The sequence below is a fragment of the Pinus tabuliformis genome, chromosome 1_2 (assembly GCF_031772625.1).
Source record: "Pinus tabuliformis cultivar Carrire ecotype Pingquan chromosome 1_2, CPIR1, whole genome shotgun sequence".
NCBI classification, from domain to species: domain Eukaryota; kingdom Viridiplantae; phylum Streptophyta; class Pinopsida; order Pinales; family Pinaceae; genus Pinus; species Pinus tabuliformis.
The window spans coordinates 1,339,777,798-1,339,792,460 of NC_142298.1; the positions used below are offsets into that span (position 1 = coordinate 1,339,777,798).

Consider the following 14,663-nt stretch of genomic DNA (forward strand, 5'->3'; position numbering starts at 1 on the left):
AAAGGGATAGAAGATGAATTGATATTCAGTAAATCTTTCCACTAAAAGTTGTTGAGTTCTTCAGAGTTAACAAATAGTTGTATTTATAGAAGATGATGTGAATCGTAAGTGAAATAACAACCTCCATATAATTGCAAGATAGTAGTAGCCTGCAAATTGAGGGACTTACAGTGCACTATGAGAGTCAATTTTGTAGGTATTAGAATAGATATGGTTTTGTCTTAATTGTTCGCTGTCTTAAATGGGAGGTTTTGTCTTAATTGCTATTGTCTTAAGTGAGCATTCTCTTAAAAATAAAGTTTTGCCTTAAAATATTTAAAATTGTCTCAACGTGTTTTTGTCTTAAATATAAATTGTTCTATTAAATTTTAATGAAAATTAACTACAAGAAAAAGTGATTTTTAAAGATGTTACATAATATAACAAGACATGACAACATCTCTTCCATATTGGACCCTGGTGCTATAATTTTTCTCACTAATTTAAATTTGATTAGTCAAAATTAGCTATATTTGTTGAACAATATGCATTACTTAATGAACTACTTATATATAAATATTTCTCCAAACTCCACCCAACTTTACACAATATTAATAATAACATTTCATTTGCAGGTAGACTATATTTACATCCAACATTAAAACTAGTTCAACTTAATTTCAATCTAATTAAACATCCATAATATTTAAACTCTAATATCTTCCCGCTTAAAACTTTACCCGACCCCTCTATATCTCTTTGTTTTGCAACAGGAAGCTCTTTTAACTTTGCTTTCTTAAATGCATGTGAAGCCTCACTTTTTCATACAAGATAGCCTCTTTCAGCTCTCCCACTTTACTTTCTCATACATAAAAGCCTCTTTCAACTCTCCTACTACCGCACTGATGCCAGGCCTAGAAGATAAACTCTGAAGACATCTAAGGGCCACTTTGGCAACGATAGTGATTGATTTCATGTGATATTTTCCTTCCATTTCCTTGTCTATGATTTCCAATATTTTTCCTGGGTTTTCATTGATCCCCACATAATCTCTCACCTGGGAATTTAGAGACAAACTAGAAAATCAGAAATTGTGTAGTTAATTCGGATAATCATACATAATGTTTGGATAACTAATTATAAATAAAATCTATGTTTGGCTTACTAATAATAAATAAAATCCTTACCCACGTTGAGAGTAATCTTTCCGCACTCGGTAGATCCCTATCGAAGGCATTTCTCCCACTCCAAAACTATATACATCATTTTTCTGAGTCACATGACCAGTGGAAAGATACCTGTAAAAACATCTCTAGGTATAAATGGAATTGCCGCTACTCTTAACAATCAATTGAATTCCTATGGCATCCAAAAGAGTATTCGAAAGAGAATGCAAGTATTTGTAACTTACTCTGGATCCGCGTATCTGTAAGTTCCTTTCACTATATCCACGATAGGAGCCTTCCTATCCATTGTCATCTTTGACAAACCGAAATCGCCCAGTTTTCCATTCAAATTGCTGTCGAGAAGGATGTTAGCAGTCTTCACATGCCTGTGAATTATCATTGGAGTGCAACACACGTGTAGGTATTGCAGTGCTTCAGACAGAAATGGAGGATGGAATATCAGATGAAAAATATGGTTAACCACTATTTCTGGGATTCAAATACATTTACGCTCAAATAATGTAGTGCGAAAAACTTAAATTTATTACCCTCAGCCACATCGATTGCTATTTTGAGCCTGCTCTTCCAATTTAGTTTAGGAAGTCCTGCGCTCTGACCTGGAAAACAAATAACTCTCTGCCTGTCGTAAATCTTTTCAAAATATTTATTTATTGCGTCAACCCAACCAAACAATATTAGAGTGTAAAATATTTACCATAAAGACGGTCACTTAAACGCATTCCGCACATGTAATCATGAATAAGCATATGCTTTCCGGATTCATCGCAGTACCCCAGCAAAGACAACAAGTTCTTATGATGGACTCTAGAAATAAGGTGGACCTGCACATATTTTTTCTTGTCAATTCTGTGTGCACCCAAATGATTCAGAAATTGGATCATATTGAATCTCATAATTACCTCAGTGAGAAACTCCCGAATTTCTTGTTCGCTATTCGATGACAGCACTTCTACTGCGATCTCTTTTCCGTCTGGCATCTTGCCAAAGAACACCGGTCCAAAGGTACTTTCGCAAAGTTTCTGACTAAAAGTTTGCGTGGCTTCCTTCATCTCTTGCAGAGTAAAAATCATCGTGTCTTCTGCAATCCATGTAAATTTACAAAGTATGAAAGTGCCCTCTGGCATAGTTTTTTCTTCTTTTTCTATTTTAAGGGGTGTGCCAAGTCAACTCAACTATCGGAGACGAACCCATAATCTCAGAGCTAATGACTTAGCCCATTATTTCAACCAACTAGGTACAACTAAAAAAAATTCATAACTTCATAGGGGAGTTTCCCAATATATTTCTTCATAAAAATCGGGTTCCTTACCTTTATTGAGGATATGTCTTTCCCTGAATTCAAGTTCCTGACCTTCACTGAAGGGCTGTTTTGCCCTAAATTTCTTCCAATATATATTAATCTGTTTTGCCCTAAATTTCTTCCAATATATATTAATTCTCACCATCAAAGCTAAAGCAATTATTAAACCCCCACTTCTATTTATTCCGAGATTCACACTTACTCTGTTCTTTCTTGGATTATTTCTGGTTTCCTGAATACAATCCCCACCCTTATACATACAGAGTTAACGATTCCCAGAGTATCTGCAACGCACCGAATGAAGAGATTTTCAATGAATTCGTGAACCTCCTGCTGTAAGATTTTATAGACTTTCAACCGTATAGGTATTACTGTCTGTGCCATTCCTTTCTATGAACCACCAATACTTTTTAACCACACTGTCAAGATTGACATTTCGTGTCTGTCACGGAGACGTGTTGTAAACGCCATGGGTGTTTGACAATGCACTTTGAACCTCTGGTCAATATTACAGCAGCACTGTGTTGGTCACCGACCGCTCATTCTACTCCCCGCCACGGCGGGGTCCGAACTCACATAATTGAAGTTCTTAGTAAGGTGTAACTATAATTTTTTATTTAATTAGTTTTTTTAATTAAATTGAATTAAATTCATTCACTTAGCAATCAAAAGAAATCAATGTCACATAGTTTGATAATGATTAGGTTCATTATCAGGTTCGGTTTGAGTTTGAATTTTTTTGACTAGTTTAGATAAAGTTATATATTAGGTTAGTCTATATATATTTTTTATTTGTATAGATATATTAATTTGAAAATGAAATATAACATAAAATTGTAAGAAATCAATATTATTAAAAAAAATTGCTATCACTAACATAGAAACTGCAAAAATAGATTATAAGCTTGATTTTTAACATGAGATTATGAGTTTTGATTTATATACGAACATAAAAATTACAAAGATAAATTACAAACTTAAATTTTGACATAAAATTATAAATTTTGATCTATAAATTTATAATTTATAGAATTATAAAATTATAAATTATAAAATTATAAAATTATAAATTATAAAATTATAAATTTATAGAATTATAGAATTATAAAATTATAAAATTATAAAATTATAAATTTTGAAATAAAATTATAAATTTTGATCCATAAAATTTGATGAAATTCATCCAACCTCACTCTTTTTAAAGTTTGCCAAAATTCACACCTCACAATTAAACTTCGACCAACCTAGTTATGCATGGAGTTATTTAGGGGTGGTTAATTTCCTAATGGGTGATTTTGATAAAGAAACCGCTGACTTCCATGTGACATTCGCGTAGGCTGGTTAATTTCCCACCAACGCATGGGATTTTTTTTAATATAAAATTAATTAAATAATTAAAAAAATGATATTATTAGTGGGGCATAGAACCGTGAGTGGGTAGTTTGGAAACCATCAATCATAGATATAGGAATCCACCCCAAGTCAGGTCAATACAGTGTCCATCTAATTGCCAATTACTTTTAAAAAATTTAAAGATGCCAATTACTCTTTAAAAAAATATGATTCCACCCCAAGTCAGGTCAATACAGTGTCCATCTAATTGCCAATTACTTTTAAAATTTTTAAAGATGCCAATTACTCTTTAAAAAAATTGTATATTGTATTGTGTATGTTATATTTTTTTAAATGTTATAATTTAGTAATGGTTTTCTAAGGTGTAAAGGTATATTAAAAAAATAGAAAATTTGGGAAGATCATTTTGAAAAATTAAATCTATTATTATTATTATCTAATTTTAAAATCACATCTAAGCCAAACACTGTTATTTGTAATATAAAACTCTTATTTGTAATAAAATAAATATTATATAGAAATCAAGATTGAGCTCCTTCTAAATAAAATAAAAAAATAAATGGTAAAAGTCTTTTATTGCATTTAAAAGCAAGATGGTGTGGTATACTTTTGTTTGAAAGTAGGATGAAAGAATGTGACATTTAGGTTACGCAGGACTTTTTTCCCTTCACAACGAAAAGAAGAAAAGAACCGAAGCCACATCGCTATGAAGGATTTAGCTTAACTTTAGTTCACTGTGCTTCAGTGCCTTTATCCTTAAATATGGACTTGGCACATAACAAATTTGACAGAAAAGGTAAGTCAAGTTGATAATTATGCAGAAAAGAATGAGAGCAAGGAGAGGATGGGGGACATGTATCACTTAATAAGAGTAAGGAGAGGATGGAGGACATGTATCACTTAATGGCGGTCTCACTTCCACCTATTTTTGTGAATGACTTAGATAGATCCCTCCTACAAGATACCTTTGAGAGGCTCAATAAGAGAGTCATTTGGGAGGATGCCTTAGAGAGATTCGTAAAGTGAACCCTCCATCAATTCCATGATGATTCCGTCCATGGTCTTGTCATTCTATTATAAAACATAGTGAGTTGAGTTGTGAATTGCTGCTTCAGAGCTTTGCAATATCTATTTCAATTTCATTAAAAACTTACATATGGTAGAAGCCTCTCCTTTCCAAGAATTGTATTGAACACAACCAATCTTCTCCAAGTAAATCAAATATAAACACAATGCAATGCAACGGAGAAAAGCTCAGAGCTCAGAGAATTGAATTGGGATTTTGTTGGCAATGTAATGGGTGCTATGTAACATGATAATTTGAATAAAATTAAGTGATATTGTGATCAATGTAATGGGTGATTTGTAATATGATAGAATTAATATCTCCAACAATTTCTATATTATACATAAATTGTAGCTACAATAGCAATATGAACTAATTTGTTATATGATGAGCCATAACAAGTAGAATTAATAGCTCCCAACAATTTCTATATTGTAGATAAACTACATATACAATAACAAGATAAGTTGATTCATTGTTCGTGTAGAGTATATTGGACAAAATATTTTTACCAAATGGGAGCTTTCCATAAAAGAGTACCTTTCTCTGAGCAAATTGTTTTTTCCACAAGATACTAAGAGATATAAGAGAAGAGCTTCATTTGAAACAATAACAATTTTTTAAATCATATTAGAGTCCACAACCCCAAATTGAAGAGATTTCATAGCCAAAGAAGCCCTTAATTTCTCGTAGACTACGTATAACCCCTCACAGATTCACAGTTGTGGCTTCTCCGGATGTCTACCATGATTGTTGTTTAATTGAAATAACATCAATTAATAGGTACAAGACAAGTAGGAGCTAATTCTCCAAGTCCCTCCCTTAACGAGTTCTTGTCTTGATCTTCTTGTCTACAACATCTTCATTAGCTTCTTTAAAAATCCTCGAAATCTCATAGAGTGAACTCCATCAAGTTGTCTCATAACCCTCAGAAAGGTGTAGTTAGCAAATTGGATTCTCAAGTTCCACTCTCAAACTCCTGAACCATGGATCTCCCGAAGTCAATTACTAAACAACGTCCCAAGTTGTCGCATAACCTCACCAAAAGACCACTTTCATGTCTTCAACAAATGAGGGATCCTTCCCTAGATCCACAACTGCCAAACTAACTCGACAACCATCCATGTTGATTTTTACACCACTTGATCTCTTAAATAATAGCTTCAGACACAATCAATTACATGTTTGCAAAAGTTGAACTGCTAGTCATTCTATGGATGAGCTCCCATCTACCGAGATACATGGGTACCAATTGTTGTATTCACCAGTTATATAGAAGAGTCGTCTAGATACATAATGTATCTAGAGTTAGTTTTACAAATGACCTCCTTATCGGATTTTGAAGGTTCATCATTAATTAATTTTTACTAGCAAACTTCTACAAAAACAAACTTCTAAAATTTTATTAAAAAATATATTACTAATTAATATCATTGTCCCTCTACAAAACACACTCACAATAACATAGCATCATGTAGAATAGAACATCCATGTAATTCGACCACTTTTGTTATGAGCTCATTCTCCTTATCCGGCCTACCATTTGCTTTGGCAGTAACATCATTAGGTTGTGAAGACTGTTGGGTTGATTTATCATCATAGCTTAAACCAATCTCATTGGTCTTGTCACCAAGAGTTCCATCAAACAATGAAAAGAGGTCGAGATACTTCTTATTAAAATAAGCTAATTACTCCTGCATGAGGAGTTGGCTAAAATTAGAGAGTCAGTTAACTGAATGTTGAGTGTTGAGTGTTGAGCGTTGAGTCAAGTCGAGTTAAGTCATAGTCGAATTAAGTGTGTGGTTGCATGTCAAGATATTTTAGGCGAGTCGCTAGTTGGAAAAGGTTAAATATCCTTCACCCGGTTCATTGTAATTATCAAGTTTTGTGTGATCAATAGAAGAGTCACAACTCATGTGTTTTGTGTGTGAATTTTTGTTTAAGCTCCTCTTCCTTTCCAACAAATTGGTATCAGAGCTTTAAATTCATCTAACTCAAAATCACCTGTAAAAATCATGTCATCAACATATAAGCAAACAATCAAAATACGTCCATGCTCATTTACCTTTGTGTACAAGGTAGGCTCAATGTTGTTTTTGCAAAATCCATTCTTGATAATGTAGCTATCAATTCTACTATACCAAGCTCTAGGTGCTTGCTTGAATCCATAGAGCACTTTCTTCAACATATAAACTCTATCTTCTTTACCTTCAACTTCATATCCTGGAGGTTGTTGCACATAAATTTCTTCTTCTAGAATTCCATTCAAGAAGCCTGATTTCACATCTATCTGATATACTTTCCACTTGTTTTGAGTTGTTGTGGCTAGAACTGCTCTTACAGTATCCAATCTGGCTACTGGAGAAAATGTTTCTCCAAAATCTATTCCCGGTTGCTAGGAGAATCCTTTTGCTACAAGTCTTGCTTTAAATCTGTCAATTTCACCTTTCTCATTCAATTTTGTCTTGTACACCCACTTCACAGCAATGATATTTCTGTCCTTTGCTAAATCAACCAAATCCCATGTATTATTCTTTTTATCTTTCTTCAATTGTTCCCTCTTTGCATTAGTGAGAGCTTGTTCTTCTTCTTTAGTTTGAGGTTCTGAAAACCCAAACGCGACATAATCCCAAACATCATGAACCTGCAATGTGGTCACCATCTTACTGGACCACGCATCATAATCTTTCCCTGTAAACGATGGGAACTGGGGTTGGAAATTGGAGAAAGCCATCTTTCTTCAAAAACCCTAAATTTTTCTTTTTATAAACTTGCAAAGCTCCTCAAAAAACTCCTTATGAATAAATTCCTTTTAATAAAGCCCTTGTTATCTCTTTTTTTCATAAAAAATTTGACAAATCAAAGGTGAGACTGTTGAAGAAAGTGTAACTAGCTTCGGTCTTCATAATGACATGATCTTTTTATTTGATGTAATAAAAGAGAATAAATTATTTTTGTAATCTTTTTGCATGGGTTTCATGAGCAAGAAGTGTCACTAAGTAAAAGACTTCTTCTTGATGTCTTTAGGATTTATTTAAATGTCAAAGAGTCATGTCATGTGTACAAAAACTCTTTATGAGTTCATGTAAATATGTACAAGTCTTCCAAGTTGTATAACAACCCTCCAAGACCAAGATCAATGCCTCAAAAACAAGCCTACAAAAGTTTGCAAGCCAAATCATCAAAGGATCTTCATGTCGGCTTCAATAAATAAATTAAATATATATTTAAATGACATGTCGGATCAACACAAGGTCACGTTGGTTCAAAGGTTCATGTCAGCTTGCAAATATGGCACAACTACTATAAATAGCCTATTGAATCATCCACAAAAGGAAGAACAAAACTCACATAGAGGGATAGATGCAGTGAAGAGGAGCTGCAGTAAAGAGGAGACACAATAAGAAGGAGCCACAGTCAAGTGAAGTAGTCGTAGTAAGAATGAAGTCACAGTCAAGGTGAATGAAGTCGTTGTCAAGGTTAATGAAGTCACAGTCAAGGTTAGGTGAGCCGCAGTCTAGAAGGCAGAGAGAACACATGCTAGATCTCGCATGGAGAGGCAGGGTCTGACTACACCTCGGCTAGGGTATAAGGCACAATCATGACCAGCACTCATAAATATGATATGGATGCATATCAGGTTGATATTCTACCTGTGGATCAATCTCGAATGAGAGAAGGAGTATAGATCTCGGATGAGGTAACTATAGTAAGCTCTAAACTACATGGAGACCTAACCCTTGGTATGACAATCTTCATATTACATGGATAAGGTATGATAGTATACAGTCATGGTAATCCTGTAGAATACTAATCCGGATTTAAACAGGAATGCAACAAATTATAGAGATAACCATAAACACAAAGATGCAGCGGAAATAATACTTCATTTCATTAATGTAAAATACTAAAATATGCTTACAAACAGAAATGGAAATACACCAGCTAGGGCGATGGTAGCTTATCTCTGAGAAGAGATGTGGCGGCTACATGCCCTTTGAACTGAACCACAATGAGGCTCTAGGGCCTTTTTATTATTGAACAATAAGAGCAAACCCTAAACAACCAAAACCCTAACTCAAGGAGATGTAACACCAAGAGTTTATGGGCCTTGTTGGGGTGAGTTGGACAGCCAACTTCCCGGGTCGTGACTTGGTCATATTATCTCCGTTTGACGTGCATGATAGCCCATTGGAAAGATCTCTCTGAGGACTATGATGGAAAATCTTATTTTAGATAAAAAATCACTGGTGGTAGATTTCCAAAAAAACATCATTTAGGGCCTCAAAATGGCTTCGGAAGTTTAGGACCTAAAAAATTGCTAAAAATAGTAAAATGTGCTACAATTAAGGAAACTGAAAAACTGAAAGAAGCAATGGTGGGGATCCACGTGGAATTGGTGGGTGGCCACTAATATCCACCTGAATCATTCCTGCCCCCTTAGGAAGCAATGTTCCCCATTGCGTTGAGTTCCTCCATGAGATGAGGAAACTTCTGCTGAACTCGGTCCCTGGTGAGCCACTTGCCCTGGTGAAGGAGTTGGCTTGTTTTGACAACTCGATACAGTTGGATATTCTGCTGGTGAGTGTGCTTGATGTGTCCATGATCCAATTAGTTGCAGCTTGTTCCATGCAATCTGGATTTAACTCTGTGGGTGTGAGTTGTTCTGCAATGTCAGATGTGTCTAGTAATGGTGGAAAGTATGGCCGAAGGTGGTCCACATTGAACACTGGGTGCAGGCCAAGGAATGGGGGAATGCTGAGCTCAAATGCATTGTCTCCCATAGCCTTGGTAATGGTGTAAGGACCATATCAGAGTGGTCTGAGTTTCTGATAGGCTCCGGTAAGGCGTTCCTTTTGCAAATGCAACTAGACTTTGTCACCCACCTGAAACTTGTGTGGCACCCGATGTTGATCATGTCGCTGCTTGTACTTGGCATTTGATTTCTCCAGAATGTCATGGACCTACTGACGAATATGTTGGATGTGCTCAATGAAGCTATTTGCCTTATCTGTTTTAGACTAGACATGAGTTGAATCTACGTGAGTAGCTGCAAATGGCATGGCCACATCAATGGGACATAGTGGCTGGAATCTCAAGCCCACCTGAAAAGGGTTGTGGCAAATCGAGCTGTGGAGAGCCCAGTTGTAGCTGTTCTAAACATAAGGGAGGCTCTCGTCCCATGTGCGTGGATTCTTTGAGTTGTACATCTGCAGAATGTGTACGATCATCCTATTTATAACCTCTATTTGGCCATCAGTTTGAGTATGGAAGGTTGTGGACTTAGTGAGTTTGGTGTCCAGCATCAACCAGAGACTGGACCAAAATGTACTAAGGAACCTGATGTCTTGATCTAAGATGATACATTGTGGGATCCCAAAGTGTAACCACACTCGTTCAAAGAAGAGTTTAGCAGTGGCTTCAGCTGTGATATTCTTCTTGCAGGCCGCCATAATGGCCATCTTCGAGAACCTGTTGATGACCACAAAAACACAGTTGTTTCCATGCTTAGTGTAAGGAAGGCCTGACATGTAATCCATGGAGATGGATTCCCAAGGTCGACTAGGGGTAGGCAGCAGGCTATAAAGGCCTTGCTTCTTGATGGTCGGTTTGGCAATGGCACAGGCAGTGCATGATCTGATGTACTTCCCGACATCCTGTCAAAGATTTGGCCAATAGAAATACTTTTGCAGTACTGCCACCGTTTTCTCAACCCCAAAATGCCCAGCAACCCAAATGTAGTGTGCTTCCCAAATCATCTTGGCACGCTCGCTTGAAGGAACACAAAGGTGACGCAGGTGGCATAACAGGGCATCCTTGAGGTGAAAATCTGGAACATGTTGACCCTCCAAGAGTGTCTGGTATGTTTGGTTGAATTCTGGGTCACTTTTTTAGAGAAGTGGCCAATCAGAAGTCTCATGCCCACAAGAGTTGAGCACAATGGTTAACGCCATGATCGGTGGTCGACTAAGGCAATTGGCAACATTATTGGTGCTGCCCTTCTTATACTTGATATTCAAATGGAACTGTTGCAGGTATATGGACCACTTTTGATGGCGATCATTCTGCAATTTCCCTTGGGTCTGTATGAACTACAGGGGTCAGTGGTCTATGTGGATGACCGTTTCCTTCCCCAAAATGTAATGCTTCCATTATCGGCTGGCCTGAACAATGGAATACATCTCTTTGTCATAAGTGGGATACTTTTGGACTGTGTCTGAAAGTGTCTCACTGTGATATGCCACTAGATGCCCGTGTTGAGTAAGGACTACCCCAATAGCATAGTTAGAGGCATCTGTCTCGACCTCAAATGGTTGTTGCAAGTCTGGTAATGCGAGCACTGGTGCCAAGAAGAGGCAAGCTTTCAACTCTGTGAATGCCTTCTGTTGAGATTCAGACCAAAAGAATTTTGTTTTTTCTCCTCCCTTGGTAACTTGACTCAATGGCCAAGTGATATGAGAAAATCCCAACACGAACCTAAGGTAGAAGTTGGCAAGACCTAGAAATCTGTGAAGCTCTATCAGAGTGGTTGGAGATGGCCTCATGAAGGTTGCAGGAGCATTCGTCAATCCGAAAGGCATAACCAACCATTTGAAAAGGCCCTCCTTGGCTTTGAAGGCAGTCTTCCACACATCAAAGGGTTCGATTGGTACTTGGTGATATCCAGACTTCAAGTCGATCTTGCTGAAATATTTTTCCCCCTTCAGTTGGTCCAAGAGGTCATCAATCCATGGGATCAGGTACCTATTATGGACAGTGATCTTGTTTAGCGCCCGATAGTCAATATAGAGTCTCGAAGTCCCATCCTTCTTTTGTACCAACACGATCAGGCTCCCACAGGGCGATGAACTCGGACAGATGTGACCTTTCTACAGTAGCTCCTGAATCTGCCTCTTGATTTCATCATTCATGTTAGTGGCCCAGTCTATCCCTAGCAATGCAGGATACAGGCTACTTTCGTCCATGATTTCAATAACTTTGAAATCCGTCCAGGTACTTGCGCCATCAATATCTACTGTAATTCCTTGCAACCTTCCCATGGGCAAGATCTTCTGTTGATTGGCCATCCGCAATTGAATAGGCGACCATTGTAGTGTAGGCTTACCCATGCGCTCCCACGTCTGTTTAGGTAATATGTTTGCATCCGAACCTAGGTCCAGAATGACCTGATCCATCTCGTAGTCGCCAATCTGCACCGTTAATCGCATCTCCCGACCCATTCGCGACACATGTCTTCCTAATTTCTGGACCGCATGAGGTTCACCCCACCCTGTGCACCTATTAATCACTTCTTGTAACCCTCTAACTGCCCTGTTGTCGCGAAGCAATTTTATGCATGTCTCTAAGAAGGTAGTCAACATTGAGGAATCCCTATCTGGCTCAGGTCGATCCCTACTACCTTGGGTAGAGACACCCGTGAAGCTTTCCCTAGCTTCCATATTGGTCACCCCATCATCCTCTCCTATGGCTGCACCGCTCCATAATACCATGTTTATCTTGGGTTCGTCGTTGCGTGGTTCGGATCTCATCATCTGTACATTTTGCATTGTTGTAGGAGGCGCTGCCTTTTTGTCGCAGATCTATGCTATCAACATGGGGCAATCTAATAGCTCATGATCGAATTGCTCACAAGAAGGGCATGACACTCGAGTTGGATTGGTACAATCTCGCACGTAATGTCCTGGTCCCCCACAATTGTAGCAGATTAGCTACCCGCAACCCCTTCCTGGTCCCATTCTGCCCCGTCCTCGACCACGTCCTGGGAACCCACCGCGCACAAACACCACAGCTGAATCCTGACCTCGCCCCTTAGTCTGCATTTTGTAGGCCGGTGTCTGGTCCATCAACATTTGATAGCTACGACAATCTCTTTCTTCGTGACCCACCGATCTACAAAAGTTGCAAAAGAGCTACTAGGGGGTCTAGTTGTATCTTGGCAATAGATGACAGTTAATCAGTATTGTGCTTCCCTCCTACCTAACAGATTATGCACTAGAGCGGGGCAATCATGCTCGGTCCTGCCTGTACCTCTAGTCGCAAGGGTGTTGGCCCCCCTGTTACCACAAAATTCACTGAGACCGGACAGTGGTCTTTATCATGTCCTTGGCTCCTACACTTTATACACCATACTTCTTCCCAGACTTCTAGGCGCAGTATCTGGTCTTGTTTTAACCTTTGTATTTCTAAACATAGATTTTCGACCTGCGCTTGGATTTGCTGAACTCCCAACCCTGGGTCTCGTAACGAGGTTTCGTGCAGCCGCATTTCTGCCTCCAACGCTTCTGCTTGGGTTGAGATCTTCTGTTGTGACAAGGCTGACTTCAGATATGGCGTTACTGATGCGATGAACCAAGTGCGGTGCTATGCATTCATCAAGGTCATGTTGGCTTCGCGAATAGTGCTTTTCAACCTCTGATCCAAATCCCACGGGGTCTCACCAGGCATCATCATGATTTCTTTGAATCCCACAACCAACTGTGCTTCTGACTTAGGCCAGCTAAACTCCTTTTTTAATTCAGTATGGATGTCTGCTATCCTCGCCATTGTGTTGATGCTTGAATACTTCATGTACCATGTTAGCACGCGATCCTAGAGTACGCTGACTAAGATAGCTTTCTTGATATTATCGGCCGCGACCTGCTGCGCGTTCCATACTGATGTTAGTACAAACCAAAATTGTTCTGGGTCTTCGCCTCCTACTCCTTTGAACACTAGTAATTGGATCGTGTTCGCCATAGTTACCCTTGTTCGTCCCTAATCCTTTTGATTTTCCCATGCTCCCCGCACTTCACACCAGACACCCCTTATGCAGATCCCGGTCCCGGCAACCGAACCATTTGTTGGCTTATATGGGCCTGGCGTAGGTTCGGAAGAATTATTTAGCCCAACAAATCTCGCAGTTACCTGCCCTTTCGGCAATAGCCCGCGGAGTGCGGACTGAGGTCTCACCTGAGGTAGTAGGGGAGGGTGCTGGAACCAGGTTTCCGCACCCTAGGGATGTCTAGGTGTGGTCTGGAGGTTTCACACACTAGTTTACAGCTCCGCGCTGCTCGGTTTTCACACAAATCCAGCTCGATTATCTCTTTCTTATTAGTGCGCTTCTCTTATTAGATGAAGTAGTTACCAATTACCAAGGTCTTTGAGCAAACATTTAATCAACACAGCTGATTCGTGCATAAAAGTGAACCCAAATTTACATTCATTTGAACCATAAACAGATTTAATCAAATCGATATTATGACAACTCAGATGAAACACAAAATTTCAAACGAAACTTATCTTTATTTCCACTTCATCTTTAATACATCCAGATCCACCCTGCGCACTCAGTTGCAGGGGTCCGGGCACACAACTACGGAATTTCCAGGCCTCTGCACATACAACTGCAAAGCCTCTACCTACTACCCTTATCCCTCGACTCAGACTTACAGACGCTTTCAATCTTTCTACTTCAAGTACCCATTACATTTCATACTTTCCAAAAACTGCCTTTCCCTCATAGAGCCACACTCTATTTATACCCTGCCTTGGCCCGCGACCCCTGTGCGGGCCGACCCTATTTACATTCCTTTATATTATTTTTGGGAGGACTACCCTTTGAATCAACCTATTACAATTCGCGCTCCGCATATTTCGGTGTTTTTACAATAATTTAAACCTACTTTTTGGGCTTTCTACCCCAAAACCATTACGCGGGACCTCTGCTACCCAATAGTTTCTCTGATGCTTCTAGCTGCTTTTGAAGTCCTTCTTCTACTATTTGCCCATTGTGTCCCTA

General features: G+C 38.5%; 1 protein-coding gene across 7 annotated transcripts in view; it reads right to left on the reverse strand.

Annotated features, from left to right (window-relative positions):
* Positions 1-636: 636 nt before the first annotated feature.
* LOC149211148 (putative LRR receptor-like serine/threonine-protein kinase At1g67720) overlaps positions 637-14,663 on the reverse strand; it is a 46,475-nt gene continuing 32,448 nt past the window's right edge. For 2 of the 7 annotated variants that reach the window (XM_089394544.1, XM_089394539.1), the window contains 6 exons: positions 2,066-2,244; positions 1,861-1,987; positions 1,694-1,762; positions 1,391-1,577; positions 1,171-1,277; positions 637-1,036 (listed from right to left, as the gene is read on the reverse strand). In XM_089394544.1, coding sequence (XP_089250670.1) covers positions 1,011-1,036; positions 1,171-1,277; positions 1,391-1,577; positions 1,694-1,762; positions 1,861-1,987; positions 2,066-2,244 — 695 coding nt within the window. In that variant the 3' untranslated portion in view covers positions 637-1,010. Of the gene's footprint in view, positions 1,037-1,166; positions 1,278-1,390; positions 1,578-1,693; positions 1,763-1,860; positions 1,988-2,065; positions 2,245-2,475; positions 2,880-14,663 lie in introns of those variants that run through there. The other 5 variants (XM_089394543.1, XM_089394537.1, XM_089394540.1 and 2 more) reach the window with 4 other exon arrangements.